This window comes from Thamnophis elegans, chromosome 2 (assembly GCF_009769535.1).
Source record: "Thamnophis elegans isolate rThaEle1 chromosome 2, rThaEle1.pri, whole genome shotgun sequence".
Classification (NCBI taxonomy): domain Eukaryota; kingdom Metazoa; phylum Chordata; class Lepidosauria; order Squamata; family Colubridae; genus Thamnophis; species Thamnophis elegans.
Genome location: NC_045542.1, coordinates 33,100,814 through 33,125,549, shown reverse-complemented (window position 1 = coordinate 33,125,549; position 24,736 = coordinate 33,100,814). Strand labels below are relative to the sequence as shown.

General features: G+C 36.7%; 1 protein-coding gene across 1 annotated transcript; it reads left to right on the top strand.

Moving 5' to 3' along the window:
• The first annotated feature begins 360 nt into the window (after positions 1 to 360).
• On the top strand, positions 361 to 24,474 carry MMD (monocyte to macrophage differentiation associated). Its single transcript, XM_032211538.1, has 7 exons — positions 361 to 1,045; positions 13,603 to 13,684; positions 15,501 to 15,661; positions 18,116 to 18,190; positions 19,313 to 19,414; positions 20,905 to 20,974; positions 22,514 to 24,474. The coding sequence occupies exons 1-7, from the start codon at positions 483 to 485 to the stop codon at positions 22,712 to 22,714; spliced, it is 1,254 nt and encodes a 417-aa protein (XP_032067429.1). The 5' UTR covers positions 361 to 482; the 3' UTR covers positions 22,715 to 24,474.
• Positions 24,475 to 24,736: the final 262 nt, after the last annotated feature.

Genomic DNA, 24,736 nt, shown 5'->3' with positions numbered 1-24,736 from the left:
CTAAGCACAATGTTTGGAGGACAGGCCAGTCATAAATGAAACAAAAGCAAAATTTCCCTAATCAGACGAGACCAGAGCAACAGATGGTGCAGAGATGCAGCAGGCCCTCTCTTTCACGGGTGGATCATTTAACTATCAGCGAAACATCCCTTAGTAGGTTTTTTTTTTTTAAGCAAGCAGTTTCCCCTCTGGGAATGACCAGCGGAATGCCTGCACCGGCGAAGGGTGCTGGGGGGAAATTTTGAAGCCATAGCAAATCGTTTTGCTATGAAAAGAAAGGAGGGCCCACAGCAGACGCGCCTCCAGTGAGCACGCTTTAAATCGTGCGCCTTTTTTCGACGATCAGGCGGAGGCGGCTCGTTACCCCAGCTGCCAGACGGTCTCTGGACCCGAGCAACGCCACGCAGCCATTCGCTAGGCCACGGCGCCCTCCCCATTTCTGGAAGCGACTCTCCTTTCCAAGAGGCGGCGGAGCGGGAAAGATGAGTCGCTCCCGTAACCCGCGCCTCGCCTCCTTCCCCCTCGACGCCGAGGGAAAAGTGAGCCGCGCGCGCCATCGGGAGCGGGGAGGGGGGGAGGCTGCGCGCAAGCGCCTGCCTGGCGGCTCTTTACCTCGCGCGCCCCCTCCCCGCCCGGCCGCCCCTCGCGCGCTCCAGCCTATTGTTCCGCCGCCGGCGCTTCCTTTCTTTCCCCTCTCGTTTTTCTCCCCCACCCCCCTCGGAAGTGGGCGGGGTTTTTCCCCCGGCTGCGTCCGACTGACACTTCGGGGGCGGGCCGGAGCCGCTAGAAAACGAGAGACTGGAGCCGGCTTGCCCGGCGGCACAGAATCATCGGAGGCGGCATCGCTGCTGTTGTTGGAGGCAGCTTTGGGGCCTGCTGTGCGGCGCTTGGGCTGCCTCGGCGCGGGCTGGCAAGCCAATGAGGGCCCGGACTCCGGCCCTCGCTGCCTCAGGAGCTGCCGGGAGCCCCCCGTGCCGACCTCCGGCCCGAATAAGGGCGGGTCGATTGCCCCCCCCATGCGGCGGCTCCAGGAGAAGTTCAGGAGGTGAGGCGCAGCGGAGGCTTCTCGCGGGGTCGGAGGGGGACTCTGTTGTAACAAGGCTGAAGGGTTGGTGGCGATTCCCTCCTCTCTCTTCTACCGGAGGGGGAAGGCAGATTCCCCACCTTAATGGGCGTGTTCGCCTTCGGATGCTTTTTAATCGGGGAAAGATTCTGCATCGTTCTCCTGGCCGGACCTCATTTTGTACCGTTCACCCCGTGAATGGAGATCTCTTAAAATAAAACGGTCCTTTTTTTAAAAACACCAAAAACCACACACGTGTCTTTCGTCCTCCCTTCTCCAGTTGGCCGCATTCCGTGGAGTTAAGGATCGAAACGTGGGCTTCGCTCTCCTTTTCCCTGCTCCCGTTTCCTGGCATGGCTTTGAGGGGTTTTAATTTGCTATTTTTGGGTTAGAGAGGTTGCCGGGGGTGGTGGTAGGGGAGGTGAGAGAGCATATCCAGATATCTTAATTTGAGTTGGCACAATAACCTGCTTGCGAGGTAGTCGTAGTCGAGGGGTCAAGTGAAAATAGATTCGGGGCGAGAGTCATTAATCGAGATTAATTAAAGCAGAACACATGATGTAGATGTGGTGCTGTGTATCTCATTCAGGCATAGGTGTATACCGTTGCCTCTTTTCTAAAGACTGGAAGCCTATAAAAGGGCTGTGGTCTTGATTTGCTATATATATATATTAGATTTTTACAACCCCTGGTAAGCCCCAATTATGGGAGGAAGCTAACTGGTTCCATCATCTGTCAATCGGCTCGTCACAAGAATCGGCTCGTCACAAATAAAAAAAAACACAAATATAACAAAGGCAACAGTAAAAATATTGGGCTTCTGTCGTGATGGACTCTTGTGACGAGCCGATTGACAGATGATGGAAGCAGTTGGCTTCCTCCCATAATTGGGACTTACCAGGGGTTGTAAAAATCTAATAGATACCTTTCACCCTGGCTTCGCTGATAACGGATAAGAGCCTGTGGCCTAATGGCTAAGATGTCTGCCTAGTATGTAATATAGCCCAGGTTCAAATCCCAGTAAGGGTATGGCTAGCTGATGAGAGCTAAATAGCTTGAAATAGACACACACACACACACATATATATATATATGTTTTATATATATATAAAATCTTTGATAATATATACATATAATATCAGTACAAGTGGAATTTGAGAGATACTGACGGATGTATAGCAGGAAGCTGGGAAGAGAGATATATTACTGGAGGATGAGTTCCACCAAGTGATGTAGAAAAATGCATGTGTATTAATTTTAAAGCCACATTTGGGGATCATGAACTTTTTCAACTGATTTTTTCCCCCTCCCAGGTGAGATTTATTTTGGCTTACAAGCATGGGTTTTTATCAGTAAGCTAATTTTTGCTTCTAATACTAGTCCTTTATTTTATTTCAGTGGGTTGGATACAGGCTTTTTGCTTAGAGTTTACAAAAAGGGGCATCATGACAGTTTGTGTATGATAAAATTAATGTTGTTTTTGAAGGTAAGTTCATAAAGAAATTACTGCTGTCAGAAATAAATGCACAAATGTGAATGGTCGTCTGTGCATCTCATTTTGGAAGTGATTTTGTGAAATAAAGAGAAAAAATTGAAAGTGTATATGCAAATTACTTTTGTTTTAATACACTTAACAAGACATTAATTTAATCCAAGCTGGTAGTTTATAGGCACATCTCCCATCACTTTTTTTCTACATCATATTTAATTTACCTCATTTCTGTTCCCTGCACCATCTTGAATTACCTATTTATATTCTCTGATATTCTTCCTGTAAATACAGCTATTTATCTGAGGCATGTAAATATTTCCTGCCTGAGTTTTCTCAGAAGGGCATCTGAAATTCAAATTCTTGGATTCCCTTCCCTTCCTTGGTGTTTTCTTTTGATGCATCAATGCATTTTATGATTTCCTTTCTTCCACTATAATTCCAAGTGAGAGAAGGGGGAATGTTCTATAAGAACTAGAGTTACTGTGAGCGGGCATATACATTTCCTTAGTAAATAAAAAAACTGAATCTGTACATTCTTTGAAACTGGCAATTGAGGCAGCTGAGGTTACAGGGAATGTGAGCATTCAGTATTGCAAATACTTTCTGTTAACAGTTTCTTAAATTTATACATATATGAAAAAGTGGCTCTTATCTATGCTGCTTGAGAAAAATTGGATAGGCATCTGCTTATGGATGAGCAATAGACATGATTATAGTACTTTTCTTTCAGAAAGCAAATAGATCATAGTGAGATGAAGTTTTTCGTCTTCTAGTAGTAGGTGAAAGTTCATATATCCGGTGTTTGTCTTGTTCAGCTTAGTTGAACTATATTTCTCTTTCGTGTGTAGCATTTTAGAAAGTTTTTCCATTTCCCCTTTTTTTATTTTTCAGAATCATCCATCTAGTTATGGGGCAGATTCATCAGTTTGGGGGCAAAGAAAGGATTAAAATCAGTTTGGGAATAATATACTAAAGCTGTGGTGTCAAATCCGCATGCCAGATGCGTCACTTGCAGGCCACACCCACCCCAGCTCCGCAAAGGGAAAAAATGTGATGGCAATATAATGCCGCAAATTTGACACCTGTGCACTAAAATTATATGGAAAATATTGTACGTTAATAGAATCTGCAAAAATGAGTCAAGTATGTGTTAAGTCAGAAACAATAGTGCTAAAAAAATACAAATGTTTGGTCTTATTTTAAACAATATGTGATACAGTGCTCAAAGTGACATCTGTTGTATTCTTTGCTACAGTTATTGTCTAGATGCTTGGAAAATGTATCATATTTCCTCTTTAAAAATCTAAAGAATAATTGGACCATGATGTGAGAGAGACCAGAATGGTTTAATTTGAAGCATGACTAGACCTGCCTTTACATATGGTCCAACTCTACATGGCAACACATGCCTTGTTTTATTCACATTGGATATGTTGAAGCATTGACTTTCTTCTTCCTCTTTTATAATCATTTTACTTTGAAAAAGATCTAAATCATTTTTCCCCACATATAAGTCAAGAACAGTTATTTGGGAGCAAGATTTTATACACTTAAAAATAGACAGCTAAGGGAGACAGATAATGAGAGTAGAACTGTTGTAAATTTTATATCCATCCTTTAATTAAGGGAAACACCTTAGGTCAAATTGTAGTAGGTAGCAGTACTTGCCAACCTTGACTGATCTAGAAAGCTCAGCAGATATAGTCTAATTTAATATTTGAATGAGACCCCCAAAAATCCCCCCCCAAAAAAGTAGTGACAAACAGCTTTTTTATTACAGTATTACCAAGAAAACAATATAGGAGTGTTATGAAATCTGTGAGAGTCAAGTCTTGAAGGTTTTTACCTTTAGCTTTTTTACATCAAAATGACCAATACATTTCCAGGTAATTCAGCTCCATATTTTCAAACCAAAATCAAAATGTTGGAACAATGTTTTTAATCGTGATATGAAGTTTCATCAAACTTATAATTTAATACACACCAACCGTGATTGTAACCATTGATTTTTTTAAATCTTATTTTTGAAAATAAATATGAACAGGCCTGATTACCAAAGTCCTTTTTTTAGATATATGGCTTGAATATCAAAGAGCAATTACCAGTTTTCCAGTCCCTGTCTCTTAGCACTGAAGAGACTTGCAGCTCAGTTAATTGTCTGGATTGTTTCATACCAGCAAGACAGTGAGGTGAATTATAACTTGTATTGCAAAAACTGGTATCTTAATTATCCCAAGGTGTGCATTTGTTTTGCTTTCGAATCAAACTTGCCTCTTGGGGGCCACATTAAAAGTTGTGGGCTAGAAGCCAAAAAGCTTTGAGTTTTAGTTTGGGTTTAGGCACCGAAGCCAGCTGAATGACTTCAGCAGTAATCAGTCACTGTAACTCAACTCTAGGAAGAAGACAATGGCAAACCACTTCCAACATTGTTAGGCCAAGAAAATTGTGTGGATTGTCTCTCAAATTAAAATATTAAGAAAACAAGACTAGAATATGATGTATATTATTTTTTATTCCTCTCAGATTTATCCTTTAAAATCTTGGCAGCATTAATCTACATGTTTATCAGTTTAAGATTCATTTGAATCATTTTTTTAAAAAAAATCTCATTTCTTCTGATAAGATAATTCAAGACTGTAGAATGAGTTTTTAGTTATTTAAATAATCATACACAAGTTTGACCCAATTGGACATCTTTAGCACAACATTGTAGAAGTGCCCATAAAAGGATTAATTAAAATACAGAAATCTAATAAATTGAAGATAACCACATGCTAATGAGATTGCCTTTTAGACATAGTCTAAAGCAGTGGTAGTCAAACTGGTCCCTACCGCCCACTTGTGGGCGTTCCAGCTTTCATGGTGGGCGGTAGGGGTTTTATCCGATACTGAAGCACTTTCCTTTTTTTAATTTAATTGACTTCCCTACTTATAAATCACCATTACTATGGGACCAGTGGGCGGTTAGAAAATTGTACTACTAACAGAGATACAAAAGTGGGCGGTAGGTATAAAAAGGTTGACTACCCCTGGTCTAAAGATAACCTTATTTTTTAAAAAAGCTTTTATTAAACTCACTTTTAGTAGTGTCTCTCTTTTCCTCCCTCCCCCCCTCTCTTCCTCTCCCTCCCCAGCGTAATAATTATTGGGGTATGCAATTGCTCACAACTGTAGATAGATGCAAAACAATCTTAGATTAACAAACGGAAGGCTAATAAACTAATTTTGGGGAATAAAACTGCACTATGACTACTGATAGCTATGGATCAAGCAGCCTGTATTAAAAACATTGTTTCAATCTAAGTTTGTATAAGATTGCCCTTTAGAGGCTATTATAATGTAAAAGCTGTTTTATATTAAGTGTTTACTACTGCGTTTCCCGAGAATAAGACCAGGTCTTAAATTAACTTTTGCTCCAAAAGAGGCATTAGGGCTCATTTTCCAGTTAGGTCTTATTTTGGAGGAAACATGGTATAAATAACCAAGAGTTACTTGCAAGCAAATACATGGGGTTCCATTCTTGTATTTTCATGCATGTAAATTAATGAGGAGAAGCGATGGAACACTTTGTTTCTGTTTTGTAATAACTCAGCATAGCTAAACTTTTGTGGCTTATAAAGGAAGTATTCAAGACATGTTTGGTGAGACAGAAAAAAGGGAGGGTGTGAATACCTTATCTAAAATAGGAAAAAGTTCCACATTCCTATTATACCTGTAAGCTGACAGCTTGTCTCCTTACAGGATTTCTGTTTTTAAACAACATGAATGTTGTTTAATACTGTAAATTACTGTTTAATACTATATAATGACTCTAATGCAAATTACTCCCATGTTTTTAGAAGTCGTTTGCCATTGCCTTCTGCCTAGGGCTGTGAAAAAAGAATGGGCTCAAGGCTGTTCAGATGGTTTTGTGCCTCATTTCTAGCATCATGCCTTAAACTGTGGGGTATTGTCTGGGGATTTGCCAGGAGCCAAAAGTCTGAAAGCACCCTCATTCCAAAAGAAAAAGAAAAAAAGAAAGGCAAACAAGATTTTCTGCCTACAGAAACTAGAGGCAGCTCATGAGGGAAAACAAGTTTCAATACAATATTTGGAAAACACTATATTAATATCTGTTTATTTGAATTCTTGAAATACAAAAAATAGAGGATTACTATATTACTAAACTTTAAAACTAATTTGGAAAAGTACAATAAAATTGAGGCACTCTCAGAATTTAATCTGTTAGAATACTAGCAATTTGCATTTAAAATTATTTCTAAATTTTACATAAAATTGGTAGAGATATGTATCCCTTACAAGGAATTTTTAATTGCAAGTATACAAGGAAATAGTAATTGCACTTGTACTGCCTGTATAATGAAGCAGAATCTTGCCCCTCTGCATCATATAATACACTATATTGGTCAAATACATTTATTTAATAATATATAATATAACCCTTAAAGGCTAGAAATAGGGCTCTGCAAAACATTTTTGAAGTATTTTAAGCTAGAAATGAGCTATTCCAACATTTATCATCTGTATTCTAGGAGAGAATGTAGAATTAAAGGAGAAGAATTACAGATACAACTTAAAGTTGATAACAGCATAAAAAATATTTTTAATAGCAGGATTCAGTTTATTTCACCCATAATGCTGTAAACCTTTGCTTGATAGAAACATGGAAACATAGAAAACTAACAGCAGCAAAAGACCCAATAGTTCATCCAGACTGCCCTTTGAGTCTTTTGTTTGGTTTTGGTTATTTTTAACTTAATCTTTTAATTAATATGTTTTATTGTTTATTTATTAGAATATATACAAAGTGTATGTGATATTACAGGTAACCCTCATTTAGTGACCTCAGTTGGGATCAGCGGCTTGGTTGTTAAGCAAAGTTGATTGCTAAGTGAAACCATAACTGCTAATTTCGACTTTGCTTTGCTTTACAGACATGCAAAGATTGTAAATGTGAGAATTGGCTGTAAATAAACTTTTTCATCACCATTGTAATTATGAACAGTTGCTGTCTGAAGTAGTTGCTAAATGAGGATTACCTATATTTTTTGTCTTTTAGGAGAAAAAAATAAAACCATTTTATGGAAAAGGTCATAAAGTAAATGATATAGAAAAAGCTTAATTCAATGTAACTCGCTGAGTCCTGATACAGCAGGATTTATGACATCAAGCTAGGTATTCTTTTAAAAAACAAGCCTAAAGATACCATATGGAGAAGATTCACAACCGAAAATAGCAGTAAAACACTTGGCTTAAGGAAGTTGATATAGCTTGGTGCTGAAACGTATTGCTAAAAAACCTTGGGATAATTATAAAATCACTGGAGTGTGTGTAGGAATCTATACAGCCAAATTTTATTGGCAAGCTCTGGGTGCACTTTTTCCCTAAGAGTGCTAAATCCCTCCACACAACAGTGCCCAAGATTTATTTACATATCTCTTTCTGACTTTACCCTGGGAAATTGCCAGGAAGGAGAGCAGCATACTAGTTGGGAACTATTGCTTCAATTTTACAGTGGAGGAAGGAAGGAGGAGATTCTTATTATGGGTTACAGTCTTATGCTCTGCAGGAATGACAACTCTTTCAAAATAATATGTAAGGCATTTTAAAAGATACATAGGAAACAAAGAACTAGGAATGATCAGCCTCTGGTTCTCTGCCTCTAATAAGAAGCCATCTTTGGAATTTAATGTATTTTCTATGTGCAGAAGAAATTCATTCTTGCAAGGAACAGTCTGAATTTCAGCCTGTTATATATCAAAGCTGTAAGCTGTGCAAAGTGAGTATGAAAATTGCAAATTGAGATCAAGAATCCACATGTATAAGGAAAATTAAAGATATAAAACAGAACAGAAACTATTCAGCAAAGCTAAATCTTGCACTTGTTTTCAAAAGCTTAGCACACATGAATAATAAATTGTGTATGCTCTTAAATAGCTTTATCAATTCAATATAATAGATTTTCTGTGAACACCATTTCCGCTGTTCTTCTGTATGTTCCTCATTGTTCTTAACCTTTTTTATGATTCATCCACACGTCTCCCTGACTGCAGAACAAATGTCCCACTAAAATAACTGCTTTTTGTGCCATGTCCTCCTGATGCTGAGCCCACAATGAGACACTTTAAATTCATTTTTAGCTGCTTTACTTTTAAACAGTGTTTTCCCTCTTTTTCCAACACAATTTGTGCCATGGTTACAATGTCATTAACAATGTGGTTGCTGGTACAGTCATGGGTGGGATCTATCTAGTTCACCATTTAGGATTACTGTGGCATAGTGCGTCCCTTGTTGCTGCCTGGAGGAACTGGGGGATGGTGGGAGGATAGATAGGGGAGCACTGTAACATCCCTGTGGTCAGTCAAGAGACTGGGGAAATACTGCAGTGGCTGTAACTTCAGGTCCACCATACCATCAAATAGTTGCTAAGCGGCCAGTCATTAAGAGACCTGTACTATGGCAGTATATACTGTAGATTGACAATTGGTGCCGCAGATTTTTGGTCACCAAACTTCTATGATGGCTTAAGATGACTGTATTTTAAGGCGGCTGTGCTCGTTATGCATAGATTGCCTATGAACGTAGACTTTGTGTGGATAACTATAATGAAATATACTAATTTATACAAAATACAGTAAATTTTAAAAAACATCATGGTTACCTAAATGTATTAGAAATAAACATATACAGTTGATGTTAAAATCTATAGACTCCAGTTAAAATGCCAGGTTTTTGAGATTTAAAAAAATTAGACCAACATAAAATCACAGCAGAATTTTTTTTCCCACTTTTAATATGACATAGAAGCTGTACAATTTAATTAAAAAATAAAATGAAATATTTTGAAACAAAAGTAAGAATAAAAAAGTACAATAATGTGGTTGCGTAAGTGTGCACAACCTCTTACAAATAGGGATGTGGCTTTGTTCAGACTTTGGTTAAATTCTGAACAAAGCCACATCCCTACTTATAAGGGGTTGTGCACATTTATGCAACCATGTTATTGTACATTTTTATTCTTACGTTTCTATCATCCAAACGAATATTAAAAAGTAATTAGTACACATCTGCCCTTAATTAAAGTGACTCTGATTGAGCTCATGTAATGGTCAGCTGTTTAGTGGGATTTTTTTGACATTTACTCAGTTGCCTCTTACAGCAAAAGCCATGGTCTGCAAAGAACTTACAAAGCATCAAAGGGATCTCATTGTTGGAAGGTGTCAATCAGGAGAAGGGTGCATAACAATTTCCAAAGCATTAAATATGCCATGGAACACAATGAAGACAGTCATCCACAAGTGGAGAAAATATAGTACAATAGTGACATTGGCAAGACCTGGATATCCCTCCAAAATTGATGAAAAAACAAGAAGAAAACTCGTCTGAGCCAAGTGGCTTACAGCGACATTAAAGGACCTGCAGGAATTTCTGGCAAGTACTAGTTGTGTACTACATGTGACAACAGTGTCTCATATTCTTCATATATCTGGACTGTGGAATAGGGTGGCAAAATGGGAAACTTTTATTACAAAGAAAAACATTCAAGCCCATATACATTTCGCAAAAACCTACATCAAGTATTACAAAAGCATATGGGAAAATATGTTAACCTGGTCTGATGAGACCAAAGGCTGAACATTTTGGCCATAATTCCAAAAAGTACGTCTGGCGCCAAAACAACACTGCATCACCAAAAATACACCATATCCACAGTGAAACGTGGTGCAGCATTATGCTTTGAGGCTGCTTTTCTTCAGCTGCAGCTGAGCTTGGTCAAGATGGAAGGAATTATGAACAGTTCCAAATATCAGTCTATTTTGGCACAAAACCTTCAGGCCTCTGCTAAAATGCTGAAGATGAAAAGAAATTTCACCTTTCAACATGAAACAACCTAAAGCATACCTTCAAATCAACAATAAAATGGCTTCACCAAAAGAAGGTCAAAATTTTGGAATGAATCTAATTGGGGTGACTTGAAGAGGGCCTCCCCCCCCCCCATCTGATAGAAGTGAAATATCTTGGTCTGATTTTTTTACATCTCAAAAATTTGGTATTTTGAGTGTAGACTTTTTGTATCCACTGTACAATCCACTTGCAATTGAAGCTTTGCTGTCATAACTATATTCACCTTTTTAAACAAATTGTGCTTTTTATGTTGATTATATATATATATATATATATATATATATATATATATATATATATATATATCTTTCTGTCATGATTATCTTTGTATTTTTGTTCCTTTTTCTGTTATTACTTTAAAAGCAATCAATATAAAATTTAAATTTCTTGTATGAAGCAGAGGTTTGGGGTCTATACTCAACCACAGTCCTAAACAAACACAGTTCCAGCACTTGAGATGTATTTTGGGTATAGATCCAAGAACATCTGCAGCGTCAAGAGCTGAATTGGGAATTCATACAATTCATCCACTATCCAAAATTGGAATATATAACTAATGGTGCAAAGTCAATGAAATGGAGATTGATAGAGTCCCCAAGTTATGTCTATTAGAGCAAATAAAATTACAATCACAAATCTCCTGGATCACCAAACTAACAAATTTTGTAAGAAGTTGTGGCCTTCCTGTCTCTTGCGTAACAGGAGAACAACTCAAAAAAAAAAAAAAAGAGATGCCCAAAGAATAAGGATATAGAAGCACAAAATGATATAGCTACCCTTAGTAAGTTGGGTAACTTGAAATGGCTGAGTAAATACAAACTATTTTTCAAGTAGTCAGCTATTTGAAGTTACAACTGCCAAAACATCTTAGGGAGATATTTACGCGAGCGAGATTCATACAGTTTGACACGAGGGTCAGATATGGGAGATTCCATTTTATACCCTACAATGAGCGTCTCTGCATTTGCGGAGTGGCAGAGGTAGAAGACTTGGCTCACATCCTATTTGATTGTCGCTTCTATAAGGAGGTGAGGGCACAGGTACCTTGGTCTATATACCAAACGAATGATCCATTGGGATCCCCATATCAAAACAACTTACCTTATGGGTGGCCAGAACCGGAATATAACAGTGAAGATAGCACAGTACTTAAACAAAATGGTTCGGTTGAGATCTGCATATGTGGGAGTGATTGGAGTAGATTGCAGGGGTGACACCGAAATATAATTTTATCGTAAATTTATATCTTAAATTATTGTAGTCTATTTCAATTCCATTTTAAATTGTATTTTATCAAATTCCATTTTATATTGCTTTTATCAAATTTTAGTAATTTGTTTCTGGAATTTGCACTTTGATATGGCCCAGGGGCTAATCAATAAAGACTAAATATCAAATCAGTATAAATTTTAAAGGGTGGCTGTGCTCCTAGATTAAAAGTTTATGGGTATAGAATGTATGTATGTATGGAATAAAAAGAAAATATGTATCTACTATTTTTTTTACATTTTGAAAAGAGAAACTATTTCCAAATTCAAGGCAGAACTATTATGCAGTACTTAAAACAGATTTGTGAATTGTCTAACTTATTAAAATTAAATGTTTAGTAATTTAAGAGTTGAATGGATTTACAAATATCTCTGTATCGGAGAGTCTGCAGAACACAGACAGACCCAAAGTATTACTATCAACTAGCACCCTGAAAGTGTATTGCTGATTTGGTACTAAATGGCCACATTTCAGTGATATGTTTGGGGAAGATAGCAACTTTATATAGGTAAGGAGAACCGCTGGAAATAAAATGAGTGCTTTGCAAGTGAACTAGTCCACTTGATACTCAGATAATAATTCAGCTGAAATTTGAAAGACTGATCTATATATTCTGAATCTGTATTTTTTTATTTCAAGTTCCAAACAGATTTGACTACTGTATTATTGAAACTTTATGAAGATTGAGATAGAAATGAAAGTTGTGATTTGTTTCTCTAAATACAAAGCAAAGCATAATCCCATGCCATTTTGAAAAGGAGTCAGGAAACATTTTATAGTGTTACAGTGATATATGTTTCGGAGCTTTAGTTATTATTGGAATGAAAGTCAGTGTGCACATTAAGGGTTAGTGATAACAAGAACTTCATCAAAATGCTCTATTTTTATTCATATATTAATCAGTTAATTATAAGAAAGCACTGGTTAGCAGTTTATTCCAATTGATAAATGAATATATAAAACCCTGATGTAGATTTCTTAATTATAAGATTTAGAGATGAGTTTTTAAATTATGGAGATTTGTTGATTTTTTTTAAAAAAAGCATGTACCGTATTTTTCAGAATAGAAGACGCACCCTTTTCCCTCAAAAAAGAGGTTGAAAATCTGGGTGCATCTTATACACTGAATACAGCATTTTTTGCCTCCTGAAAACCCACCCCCTTCACCAAAATGGCCGTGCATAGCTTTTACAAGGCTTCCAGAGAGCTCTTGGGGGCAGGGAAAGGCAGAAATGAGCAAAAAAACAGGCCTTTTTTTTAATGGGCCCGTATTCGCAAAAAATGGGTTGTTTTGGGGAGGTTTGCAGAGTGCAAAAACTTTTTTTTTTAAATTGGCCTCTTCAAAACCTTGGTGCGTCTTATACTCTGGTGCATCTTATACTCCGAAAAATATGGTATTTAGGGTTAGGGTTAGGAAATCTAGGAAATGGAATTATCAAAAAAATTGCTTAGGTTTATTTATCATAATTTCAAAAAATATTGCTGCCTTTTCTACTATGGAAGAGAAATAGGTGGAATAAAATTTCCAAATCATGCCTCTATTACCCAACCTTTTAATATCTTTGTTTCAGGGTGTAGATGCCTATTGCCATGAGTTTCTTTCCCCCCAAATAATGTTGCAGTAAAATGGTTGTACTATGCATTGATGCATTTATAGTTGCTAAATGTTACTTTTAAATTCTAAATGTTTTATTGTGCCAAGTGTGGGGAAAAGAACTTTTAATGAAATTCTAATTTTTCATTGTAAATGTATTTAATGTTCAGTATCAAAAACATTAAAATATGAATTAGTTTAACTCAATAAATAAATGCATTATTTTACATTCTTAAAATATTAATCTGCATTAGCCTAATATCTTGATTATCTCAACAGGTTCATGAATCATCCAGCTCCAGCAAACAGTCGTTATAAACCTACTTGCTATGAGCATGCTGCTAACTGTTACACTCATGCAGTAAGTAGATTTCCTGGAAATCAGTTCTTATGATAGTCCAGATAATTCTGATTACTGTCTGCCATATATATTAGTGCATAATCCCGTCCATGGATTAAGTAGGCCCTCAAATTTTTAACCAAGATACAGTGAAAAAAACACCATCTGCAGATAAGATTTTTTATTGTTATGCATTGCTTTAATTCATTTTTCTGGTACAGTACAGGCTACTTGTGTTACTTTGGTACAGTTTTGGTACTTTATGTTAAAGGGAGGGCTCAACCAAAACCTTGTAGATTCTTTCCCATTGTTTTCCTTTTATAGGACATGAAATTCATTAAATATATTTATTAAATATAGTAAACTAATTCAGTATTATATCAGGTTTTGAGTCCCTCACCTTTTCTCCCCAAATTATCATGACAGTAAACTGAAATATTAAGATTTTGAGGAACCTAACTTGAAATAATATTTTTCTCCCTTCCCCTTTGCAAAATGTGTCACAATTATTAAAATGCTGATCAACAAGTAGTCTGCTTCTTATTTGGTCTCTGTCAGCTAAATCATTCTTCTGTTATTTCTATATATCTTCCTTTTATTTCAAGTTTTCCTTTTATATTACATTGACCAGCAGTCATAAATTATATAGTTAGTGTGATATTTAATGTAGTTGCAATGATGTAGTTGAGAAATCTCTCAAATAACATGATAGGTATATGGGGATTTTAAATGTTAAGAGAATTGTCTGGTAAGATTTTTAATTTTTGGCTACAAGGACAGTGGTTTCATATAGCAATTGTGCTTGTTAACTGGAACTAAGCAGGCATCTGAAAATAAATTGATGACTATATACTGTACGAATGGCTAGTACCACAATACTGTATAGAACGTATTTAGTTATGCCATGCATCTTGGACTACACAAAAAATGTCATATAATTTTTATATATAATGCACATGTGAATGAAATGTCTAAGCTTGTCATGTTATTTAGAAACAAGTGCATTTTTAGCAGACTTGAATATGAAAATATTTTAGACCTCTTACTTTATATTTTAAAGGCAATGAGGTAGTTACAACACATAAATATTTCAACGCAAAATTTGGTTGGTTTAGCCCTGTGTTTTTGAGCCAGGTATAGTAGCTTGGTTCAAAACTATGGTTTATAATGGGTATTTTACAGGTTGTAGTAAACCAGCATCCAGCAATTTTAAAGACAGTAATTACGAATCACTGTATCTAAAGCATACATGTTAAATATCTTGTTATTTTTTTCTCACTTGCACAGTGAATTTAATTTCAGCTTATTGTGATCTCAAACACAACGTTGCCTGACAGTTGGGTGCTGCTTTGTGCCTTGGCATGTGGTGTGTCTTTGTGATACAGCAATTCTGTAGCAACAGAATTTACTATTAAAGATAATTGAGAGTTCTTGAGATTAAATGCTTGAGGAAATTAGAAACATTGTTCCTTCTTTCCATGATAAAAATGGAAATTAAAAATATGTTTGTTATACTAGGATAATTTAATTTTGTTTTAAAACTTCACTTATTTTCACTTCATTTGAATCAAAGGGCAGAGGAAAAAAAGTGTTTTATCTGAGATAAAATTTATCTGACATAAAATGCCTTCTGGGCCAACCTCCTATGTGCCCAGGAAACCTTGAGAAGGTTTCAGACCATTCATTATTTTAAGTAGGGGTACTTCATTCATGAACCAAATGCCTTATTGAAGTATTTGCACAGTAATATGCAGGGCGAATTTATAAATGGCATAAAATTCAGAGGAGGAACAGGAAGTAATGCATTGCTATTGTTTTGTTTTGTTTTTTGGTCTAGTTTCTTATTTTCCCAGCCATTGTTGGTAGTGCCCTCCTTCATCGACTCTCTGAGGATCAGTGGGAAAAGATAACAGCATGGATATATGGAGTTGGTCTGTGTGCACTTTTCATCATTTCAACAGTGTTTCATATCATTTCTTGGAAGAAGAGTCATCTAAGGTAGAGATTTCTTGCACTTTCTTCTGACACACTGTGATCTAAGAATGTTTTTTAAGTTAAGTCTTTTATGTTGTTACGTTTCAGCGTAAAATAGATTTGTTGCAATGGTTCTTCTTAGTACAATTTATCCTTTGTAATTTTAAGTATTCCTTGATATCTAGACCACAAAATATCCTGAAAATTAAGCTACCAGGAACAAATGTTGACTTCATTACCACTGATCATAGGGCCTTATTCCCACTCTTTGCAAGGAATATTCACTCTTTAAAATATTCACTTGTTACATTTCTGCAATCAAATACCCAGAGATATTTTTAGTTACTCATTAGCAAACATGGAACTTCAGGATGAAGAAACTAACTTAACTTCCCTAGAATTATGCTCTCTTGCAACAGTTGCTTATGTAAGAAAACCATATCTTAACCCTCAACATTTGCATCCCCTCTTCTAATTTTGGGAAGAAAACTTTCTCGAATCCTATACAAGTCATCTTCCTCTCTTTTTATTGAATGTTTACTGATCTCTAAAATACTAAAGTGTTGTCCTATCTTTAGCTACTTCTAGCTTTTTCTACATAATAATTCTAGGATTTATTCATTTGGACACATATGGGGGTATGATCAAACACTTAAAAAAAGACAGAAAATCTAAAGGCACCTTAAAGCATAAATATGCCAGCATAATATAGTTAGGGGAGTAAAATAACAAATCATCACCCTGGTCAAAAAACTCACTTCAATTAATTTATTTTTGAAACACCCAAACATTCAGAATAGAATATTTTATTGGCCAAGTGTGATTAGATACACTAGGAATTTGTCTCTGGTGCAGAATCCCTCAAAGCAACAAAATAATGATAATGATACCAATAAGAGGGAGTAGTAGAGTAGATGAGAAAGATAATAATACTACAGCCATAACACATGGATAAATATACTTAAATATAAGAAAGTATTGTGGGAATTAGGTGTTCAGCAGAGTGATGGCACAAGGGAAAAAACTGTCTCTGTATCTAGTTGTTTTGGCATACAGTGCCCTGTAAGTGGTGTCCCGAGGGGAGGAGTTGAAATAGTTTATATCCAGGATTTGAGAAGTCAGTAGTTATTTTGTTCAGCTCTCCTTCTGATCTATGCAATATACAGGTCCTCTATGGAAGGTAGGCTGGTTGCAGTTGTTCTTTCTGCAGTTCTATCATTGGAGTCTATACCTGCCCTGTTTGGTTGCTGACTTAATTCCTCTGGGGAGTCTGAACTTTCTGAGTTGATGCAGGAAGAACATTCTTTGTTGTGCCTTTGTAATAATGGTTCTAATGTTAGGTGTCCATTTCAAATTTCAGGTTATATTTTTAAAAATGCTTTGATGAACAGGCATCTATTTTTAATCAAATGATCCTCTAGTGTATACATGCAATAGAAAGATGGGAACGTCATGGAACAAATAAAATGTGAATGTTTAGCCTAAAATATACTAGAATGAGAATCAGCTGCATGTGCTCTGGGGAGCGTGCTTATCCCTCAACTCCTGGAAAGCCTTGATGTGTAATGGAAGCTCCCCAAATGGGATATTACACTCTCTGTCCAGCAGCCTCCTCGTCAGCAGATCAGCAAGCTGTCAGGAAGCATAGAGAAAATATAAATGGCTTCCTGGTGCCAAACATTGCTGAAAGGTCACAGCGAGGAAGGAGGAAGCCTTGTTGCTTCCTTCCAGCAATTTTAGTAAGTGGGGTGGGAGAGGGAGTAGAGGGGAAGAAAAACTCCTAAAATTAAAGGCATTCTTGCTGCCACTATAAGCCAATTTGCAAGTGACTGGAGATTTCATTACACACAAGAACAATTTTGGCACTGAGCTTTAATTGTCAAACAAGTATGATGGATAAAGTCTCCTAATAGAATCCGTTTAAACAATGTTAATACATGATCATATAAGTATACTTCAGTGATATATACTGCCCCAAGTATATATATGAAAAACAAAGCTTTTTTCCTCCTCCAAGTACCAAATTCCTAAGCTGTATTGCAAAGTAAATTCAAGAATTCTTTTCTCCAGAATTTCGGCAACAAAATGACTTGGCATACTTCCTATTGTATAATATTTTTTGCTAAAATATTTTTTTAAAAAACAAAAACAAACAAAAAAAGCCCCATAGGACAGTTGAATAAAATATTTGAACTGAAGATTCTAATATTGCTCAATGTTACATTTCAAAAATACAATAAAAATACAATTTTGGGAAGAAAGCGCAGAAAAGCACATTTGGATACCAGTTGTTTGATTTAGATGCTTTGCTAGGTCTTTTTTTTCCTGAGAGGCTGCAGAAAACAAGCGTCTTGTAATGATTTTTCTATTTGTCTAGTTTAGTCTTCTCTGTCTTCTTAGTACTTCTTGAGTGGAATTCCAGAATAATTATTTTAATGGCATTTTTTTTTCTGAATTGTTTCCCTCTTTGTATTTTAGGACAATGGAGCACTGTTTCCATATGTGTGACCGAATGATGATCTATATCTTCATTGCAGCATCATATGCACCTTGGTAAGGAGGAAAATGCATGCTCTTCGGTAGAAAACAAATGTAATCCCATATTACCATTGTAGCCTCCATCTGAAGGATTAGTTAAATAATTGCTCCTAATCTGAGAAAAAAATAAAAGTAAAATTTGTTTTCCATCTGATAGATTAAGTCTGGTGGTTTGGGGGGAAGGGGGAATTGCTGGTTTGTTTTTGCCTTTGCCTTTTCAAGTTGACCTGATCCCACAAGAATAATACAGAATCATATTTCTGCTTTTTGGTGGACCATACCCCAAATCATGTTCCACAGCTGTAGCTCTGAATGTGAGGCAATAATATTCTGTGATGCTGCACTTACACTACTCTTCTCAGGGAACTGAAATAATTTTAATAGAATTTTATTGTTATAAGAAGCTAAGGTACACATTTTTAAATTTTAGTTTCCAGTGTAATAGGGATTAATAAATTAAAATGTACAGGTAGTCCTCAATTTATGACCACACTTCAGCTGAAAATTTATGTTGCTAAGTGAGACATTTGTTAAGTGAGTTTTGCCCCATTTTACAACCTTTCTTGCCACAGTTGTTAAAGGAATCATTGCGATTGTTAAATTAGTAATATGGTTGTGAAGTAAATCTGGCTTTCGCATTGACTTTGCTCATCAGAAGATTGCAAAAGCTGATCTTATCACCCCAGGACACTGCAATTATCATAAATATGAACCAGTTGCCAAGCATCCAAATTTTGATCACATGACCAAGGGGATGCTGCAGCAGTCGTAAGTGTGAAAAAAAAAGTCCTGACCATTTTTCCATGTGGTTCTAACTTTGAACAGCCACCAAATGAACTGTTGTACTTTGCTATCAAAACTAACTTTTTCAATTCATTGTTTAATGTCAGTGATATGGATGTTCTAAATAAGCTTGAATATTATGCATTCATACTGCTATATTTTAATAACTTTTTTCTTGATTTTTTAAAACTAAAATCATATTAATAATAAAAAGGATTTGTTTTTCTCCTTCTTGCCTTTGAGAACTCCTGACTGGATTTTTTTTTTTTTTAACATTTGGAAAAGGAATTTAAGATGTCTTTAATATGTCATTCTTTTATTAGTTCAGAAAGTCATTTAAATATTTTTTTTCAGGTTAAACCTTCGTGAACTTGGGCCTCTGGCATCTCATATGCGTTGGTTTATCTGGCTAATGGCTGCTGGAGGAGCTTTTTATGTATTTCTCTACCACGAAAAGTAAGGATTATCACGATTATTCTTGAAGTGATACCTCTCTCTCTCTCTCTCTCTCTCTCTCTCTCTATAAATTTAGGGATATATCTTTTGATAAATGTTTGCATGTGGTACATAAAAAAATTGGAATTGCTTTTTCAAATAAAAAACCATTTTTATCTAATTTCTCTTAAGAAAAATGCATTTATATTAATTTTTTTCTCTGTCACAGTGCTAGTATGAGAACATTATCAGCCTGCAAAAAAATCACTTGTCTTGCTTTTAAGATTTCTTTTTTATAAATAATTAAAGCAGCACTTAATATTCTGCTTGATGAGAACAGCTTGGATTTATATGAAAAAAATAAGAGTATGTGGCTGCAGTCCATTTTTTATTCCACTGTATACACCTAGACAGTACTCCTAATATTAAAATTCTAGGGGAACAGAAGGTAGATCAGGATTTATTGCTAACTGAGTTCATAAGATTTTGAATATTCTCAGAGAAGCTCTCTTAATTCTAAATTCACATATTTTGTTTCTGGCTTGAAGAGTCGAAGTAAATGGCTCTGAAAGTTTTAAGTATGCCTATTGTTATGCTAGCTAGTAAGAGTGACTGATACTTTACAGGAGATTAGCGCAATGTGTGGCCTCCAAATGTGTCATTTGAATGTTTTGTGAAGATATGAAAATTGTTACCCAATACAAGTCGTCTATCACATTTGGCTTAAAACAGGGATTTCCAAATTTGGCAGCTTTAAGATTTGCGGACATGGCTGGATGAGCAATTCTGGGAATTGAAGTCCACAAGCCTTAAAATTGCCAAGTTTGGAGACCCCTGCTTTAAAAGATTGCTGTAGAGCATAGGTGCCAGACTTACAGTCCGTGGGCTACAGTGTTTGTTTTGAGCATGGCAGACCGAAAATAAGCATCTTCCATTGGGGATGTCTTTATTCTTACAAAGTTTGAAGGCACATTTCATTTTTTAGAAAGTAAACCCACCACAAATCAGAACTATTTTAGCCCTGGCCCAACACTGCTTGACCTTCAGCATACTTCATGAAGTCTTGTGCAGATCTTGAGCCACTAGCTCTATGCTCTCGCTAAAGTTTGTTATGCTGAGCTGCACACAATACTGTTTCCACAAGTGCTTGGGGTGCATCGTTTTCTGTCCCTTACTTAGGAATGAATTCCTCCGTGTAAGGGAAAGTCTTCCTTCTGAATCTTGGTGAGAGGTGGCAAGAGAGTGATACACACTCACATGCTTACAGATGCTGTTTTATTTCTCTGCTAACAATGGAAATTGAACCAACCAGAAACTCTTCCCATTTTCTGGCTGCTTCACATTATATTAACAAATCTATCATTAAAGATTTGCCGTAGTTTATGTCTATCTTCTGTCCACAAACAACAGGAATCTGGTTGATGCTGAAGCAAAAATATGTTGTGTTTCTAAAGGAGGAAAGTGCAGTTTTCACAATTTCAGGCTAATGTACCTTTTGTTTTTGTACATAGGTATAAAATTGTGGAGCTGTTCTTCTATTTAGCAATGGGATTTTCTCCTGCTCTAGTTGTAACTTCCATGGTAAGGAACTCATATTTAAATAGTTGCATTTAAAAGAAAACCCTTGTGCAATCACTGATAGACTTCAACTTTAAAATAGCAGTAGACTTATATACCGCTTCATAGGGCTTTCAGCCCTCTCTAAGCAGTTTACAGAGAGTCAGCATATTGCCCCCAACAATCTGGGTCCTCATTTTACCCACCTCGGAAGGATGGAAGGCTGAGTCAACCCTGAGCCGGTGAGATTTGAACCGCTGAACTGCTGATCTAGCAGTAGCCTGCAGTGCTGCATTTAACCACTGCGCCACCTTGGCTCTAACAAGCTGATTTTATTTTTTTTCCTCCCTTTTTCTTTTTTTGTTATTGGAACAACACAACTTTAAGAAAGCAGCAACATGGACAGACAACAGAGCACTTCCCAATGCTCTAAAAGGAAACAGTGGTCAATAGCATAAAAGCCTGTGGAGAGAGAGAGAAAGCAAGCATCTCCCCAGTACAGATTATCCACAAGAGGGACTAGGGCTGTTTTTGTGCCAGTTCGTGTCTGAACCCAGATGAAAGGGATGTAGATAATTACTTGTAAGAATCGTTTGGGGTTGCAGTGCTACTGCTTTCGTCATTAATTTGGATACACAGAAGGACAGTAGGAATTGGTTGGGTTCAAAGATATTTTCTTAAGCAAGAAACTTGACATTGCTTTCCTTAAGGAATGGGAGCACTTGACCTTAATTACTAGATGTGTCATGTACTGGCCCCGCTCCACCTGGTTTAGCGAAGGGGGTGTGTGTCCTGATATGTCATGTGACGCCACTGTAACGCCATGAGTTTGACACCCCTACATTAGATGGTGAAGCCACCAGCACATATCCTTAAAGGTAGCCAAATCCCAGAGAGAAGAGTGGTGGAAGTGGAAGATGAAATCCTTGTTGAGTATAACAACATCTCATCCCTAGCCCAAAGGACTGGGTCTGCTTCTGCATGAAGTACTTGGTTGGCAGAAGGTGAACCCGTACAAGTTGCTGTTCCCCATTTAGTTAACTCCTTGATTTTTTTCTAATGCCCTGTACATTAACATTTTTATTAGAAACCAACCTGGTGTTCATTGGAAGTAGTATTAAGGTCTGTGGCTGCTCCACCTGACTGTCCAGGTCACTTCCACAAGCAGAGGCACAAAAAAGAATCATGTCTAAATAGTTTTACCTCTCCACATGGATCTGTTTCCCCTCCTTCTCCTCTTCTTCCATTTATCCTTATTATACTTGGATAGCAACACCAATAGCTACTGTAGAGGAATGTAAACACCTGCCTAGGTCACAATAATCCTCTCCCTTCACTAAAGCAATAAATACATTGCTGGTCCCTGTAGAAACCAGGATGCTGTACTACAGAGCCTCTTGGTTTTAAGACAAGAGGCTTTTACCCGTTAATAGTTTTTTACCTTTACCTTGCCAGTGTATAGCCTGAACAGAAATTGTATTGTATTCCTTCAGTGTTAATGACTGTTCTTTTACATGGACCCAGGTTAAAAAGAAACTTGTTCCCTTTTCTGTTCCTCTACAGAACAACACAGATGGACTTCAAGAACTTGCCTGGGGAGGTGTAATTTATTGCATGGGAGTGATCTTCTTCAAGAGTGATGGAATAATTCCATTTGCCCATGCCATCTGGCATCTGTTTGTTGCCACCGCAGCTGCTGTTCATTATTATGCTATTTGGAAGTATCTTTACAAAAGTCCTGCAGATATCATCCTTCAGCTATGATATGAAACATGAAGACAGAGACATTTGCAACAACAATATGCCTTTGACTCAGTATTACTTGGGGAAAAGAAGTTCTTGGGAAATGTGGGGAGGGGGGTTGTAGAGGGAAAAATGCACTGACTTCGATTGTTTTCACTTTTACTGTGAACTTATGTGACAAAAATCTTTTGTAGAATTACAGTTTGCATAGCAAGTGCTGGAGCCCCTCGTTCTCTAAGCACTCTCCTAGGAGAGCCCCAGCTGAAATAAATAGGACTTGGGCAACAACATGGCACTCCTGTTCATTTCAGGGCGGCTTGCACAGAAGCCTATCCTTTTCATGTGGCATCCACCGTGAAGATCTGGAGGCTACATCTAACCACTGAATTTTAGGTGGGGCATTTAAGTCCATTTAAGCCCAGGTTGGGATTGTGGTTCAAACCAACATGCTGCATTATGAAATATCCATTCCACATTAACAAGCTACAACGATGTGAAAAAATGGGTGGTGGTATGTTTACAAATTCTTTTTTAATGTCTGTCATAAGTTTAACTTTGTCATCTTTAAACAATGTAAACTTATGAATTGTAGACGTTTATGTGACAGCAAAACCACATTTTTAAAATTGCTTCTATCACTTTTCACAAATAATTTCATAAAATACAAATCATGGACCGATAGGGTTTAGCTCTTTCCTCCCAAACCTGATAAACCAATGTGACTTTTATAAAATGTTTTTTTTTAATAAATTAAAGAAATGGCTTTTTTTTTTTTTTTGCGAAAACCAAAAACAAGCCTGGCTACATTCCATGTATTGGTACATAATATATCTACCAGGTTTTTTCATTTAAAAGAAAACGTGATTGATAATAATTTCTAAAACTGGCTTTGCCAAACTAAAAGCCTGAAAAGCTTCCACCCTCTGTGGTAAACTGCATTGCCTGTGTGGAATGTATTTCAGAATACAACTAATGCTACCTAATACAGTGCCATTTCTAGAAGAATTTGTAGGTATCTGTGTGAAAGCATTCTGAACATTTTAGTTAGAAATTGTGACCAGCAGTCAACAGCTGTAACATTTGAATGACTGAAGCATCAGTAATTTTGTAGATTCGTAAGACATTTGGTGCTCAAGCAGAGGTCCTAGTGCAACTTTATGCCTGTTTACTCAGAAGTAAATCTCATGGTATTAATGAGGTTTACTCCCTAGTGATATTAGGACTGCGTCCTTACAGTATTAGATTACAGTACAAGATTACTAGTTGGGCCAATTACTCCCATTGGGTGTAACCTCACTAGGGTACTTTTGCCATTTCTGAAAACTAAAGAGTTGCTGATAAAATTTTTGAATATTAATAGTGAGTGGTTCACTATAACACCCAAATGGCCTTTATGGAAGGGAAACTTAAAAGACTTGTGATGTCTCCTACATCTGGGACTTAAAGTCACAAAACTGCAAGAGTATGTGGTTCTTACCATAGTAGTTGGGATAATAACGGTAGCAGTTTGGTTGTCTGATGTGCTTATTAAATGACAAGATGTTTGAATCTTCGTTGTGATGGTCATTGTCAAGTTACTGTATACGTCCCACTGTACTATGAATGTCTTATATTAAGATTGAATTTATGCTTTTTGTAACTTGCTCTTTTTCATGTAAGTGTTTTAAAAAAAACCTAAAATGAAACATGTTGCCTTTTTCAGATTTTACTCTGGAGATTTTACCTGTGAAACAACAGAATGAAACTATTAAAATGTTGGGGGAGTGTGCCCCCCTTCCACAGCCCAGGAGTATGTAAACCTCTTCAACATTTGCCAGTTGGTTGTAATCTGGCTTCTAGAGTTTGATGCCTTCGTTTTAGACAGAGAGGCTGCTCAGAAATAAACCTGGTTTCAGTGCAGTATTAGCTAATGACTATAAAATTGTATCTTATCAGACTCTCTTCCAAAGCTGTTCAGTGTGTGAAGATGTCTGTAAATTTCTGACTAAGCAGTAATTTCACTCTTTCTTAACATGTCCACATTTATAGACAGTGTTGCAAAAG

Coding starts and splice junctions, on each gene's coding strand:
- MMD (XM_032211538.1), top strand. CDS start 483: ATGAGTCGCTCCCGTAACCCGCGCCTCGCCTCCTTCCCCCTCGACGCC. Junction 15,662..18,115: donor TGGAAGAAGAGTCATCTAAG/GTAGAGATTTCT, acceptor TTTGTATTTTAG/GACAATGGAGCACTGTTTCC. Junction 19,415..20,904: donor GTATTTCTCTACCACGAAAA/GTAAGGATTATC, acceptor TTTTGTACATAG/GTATAAAATTGTGGAGCTGT.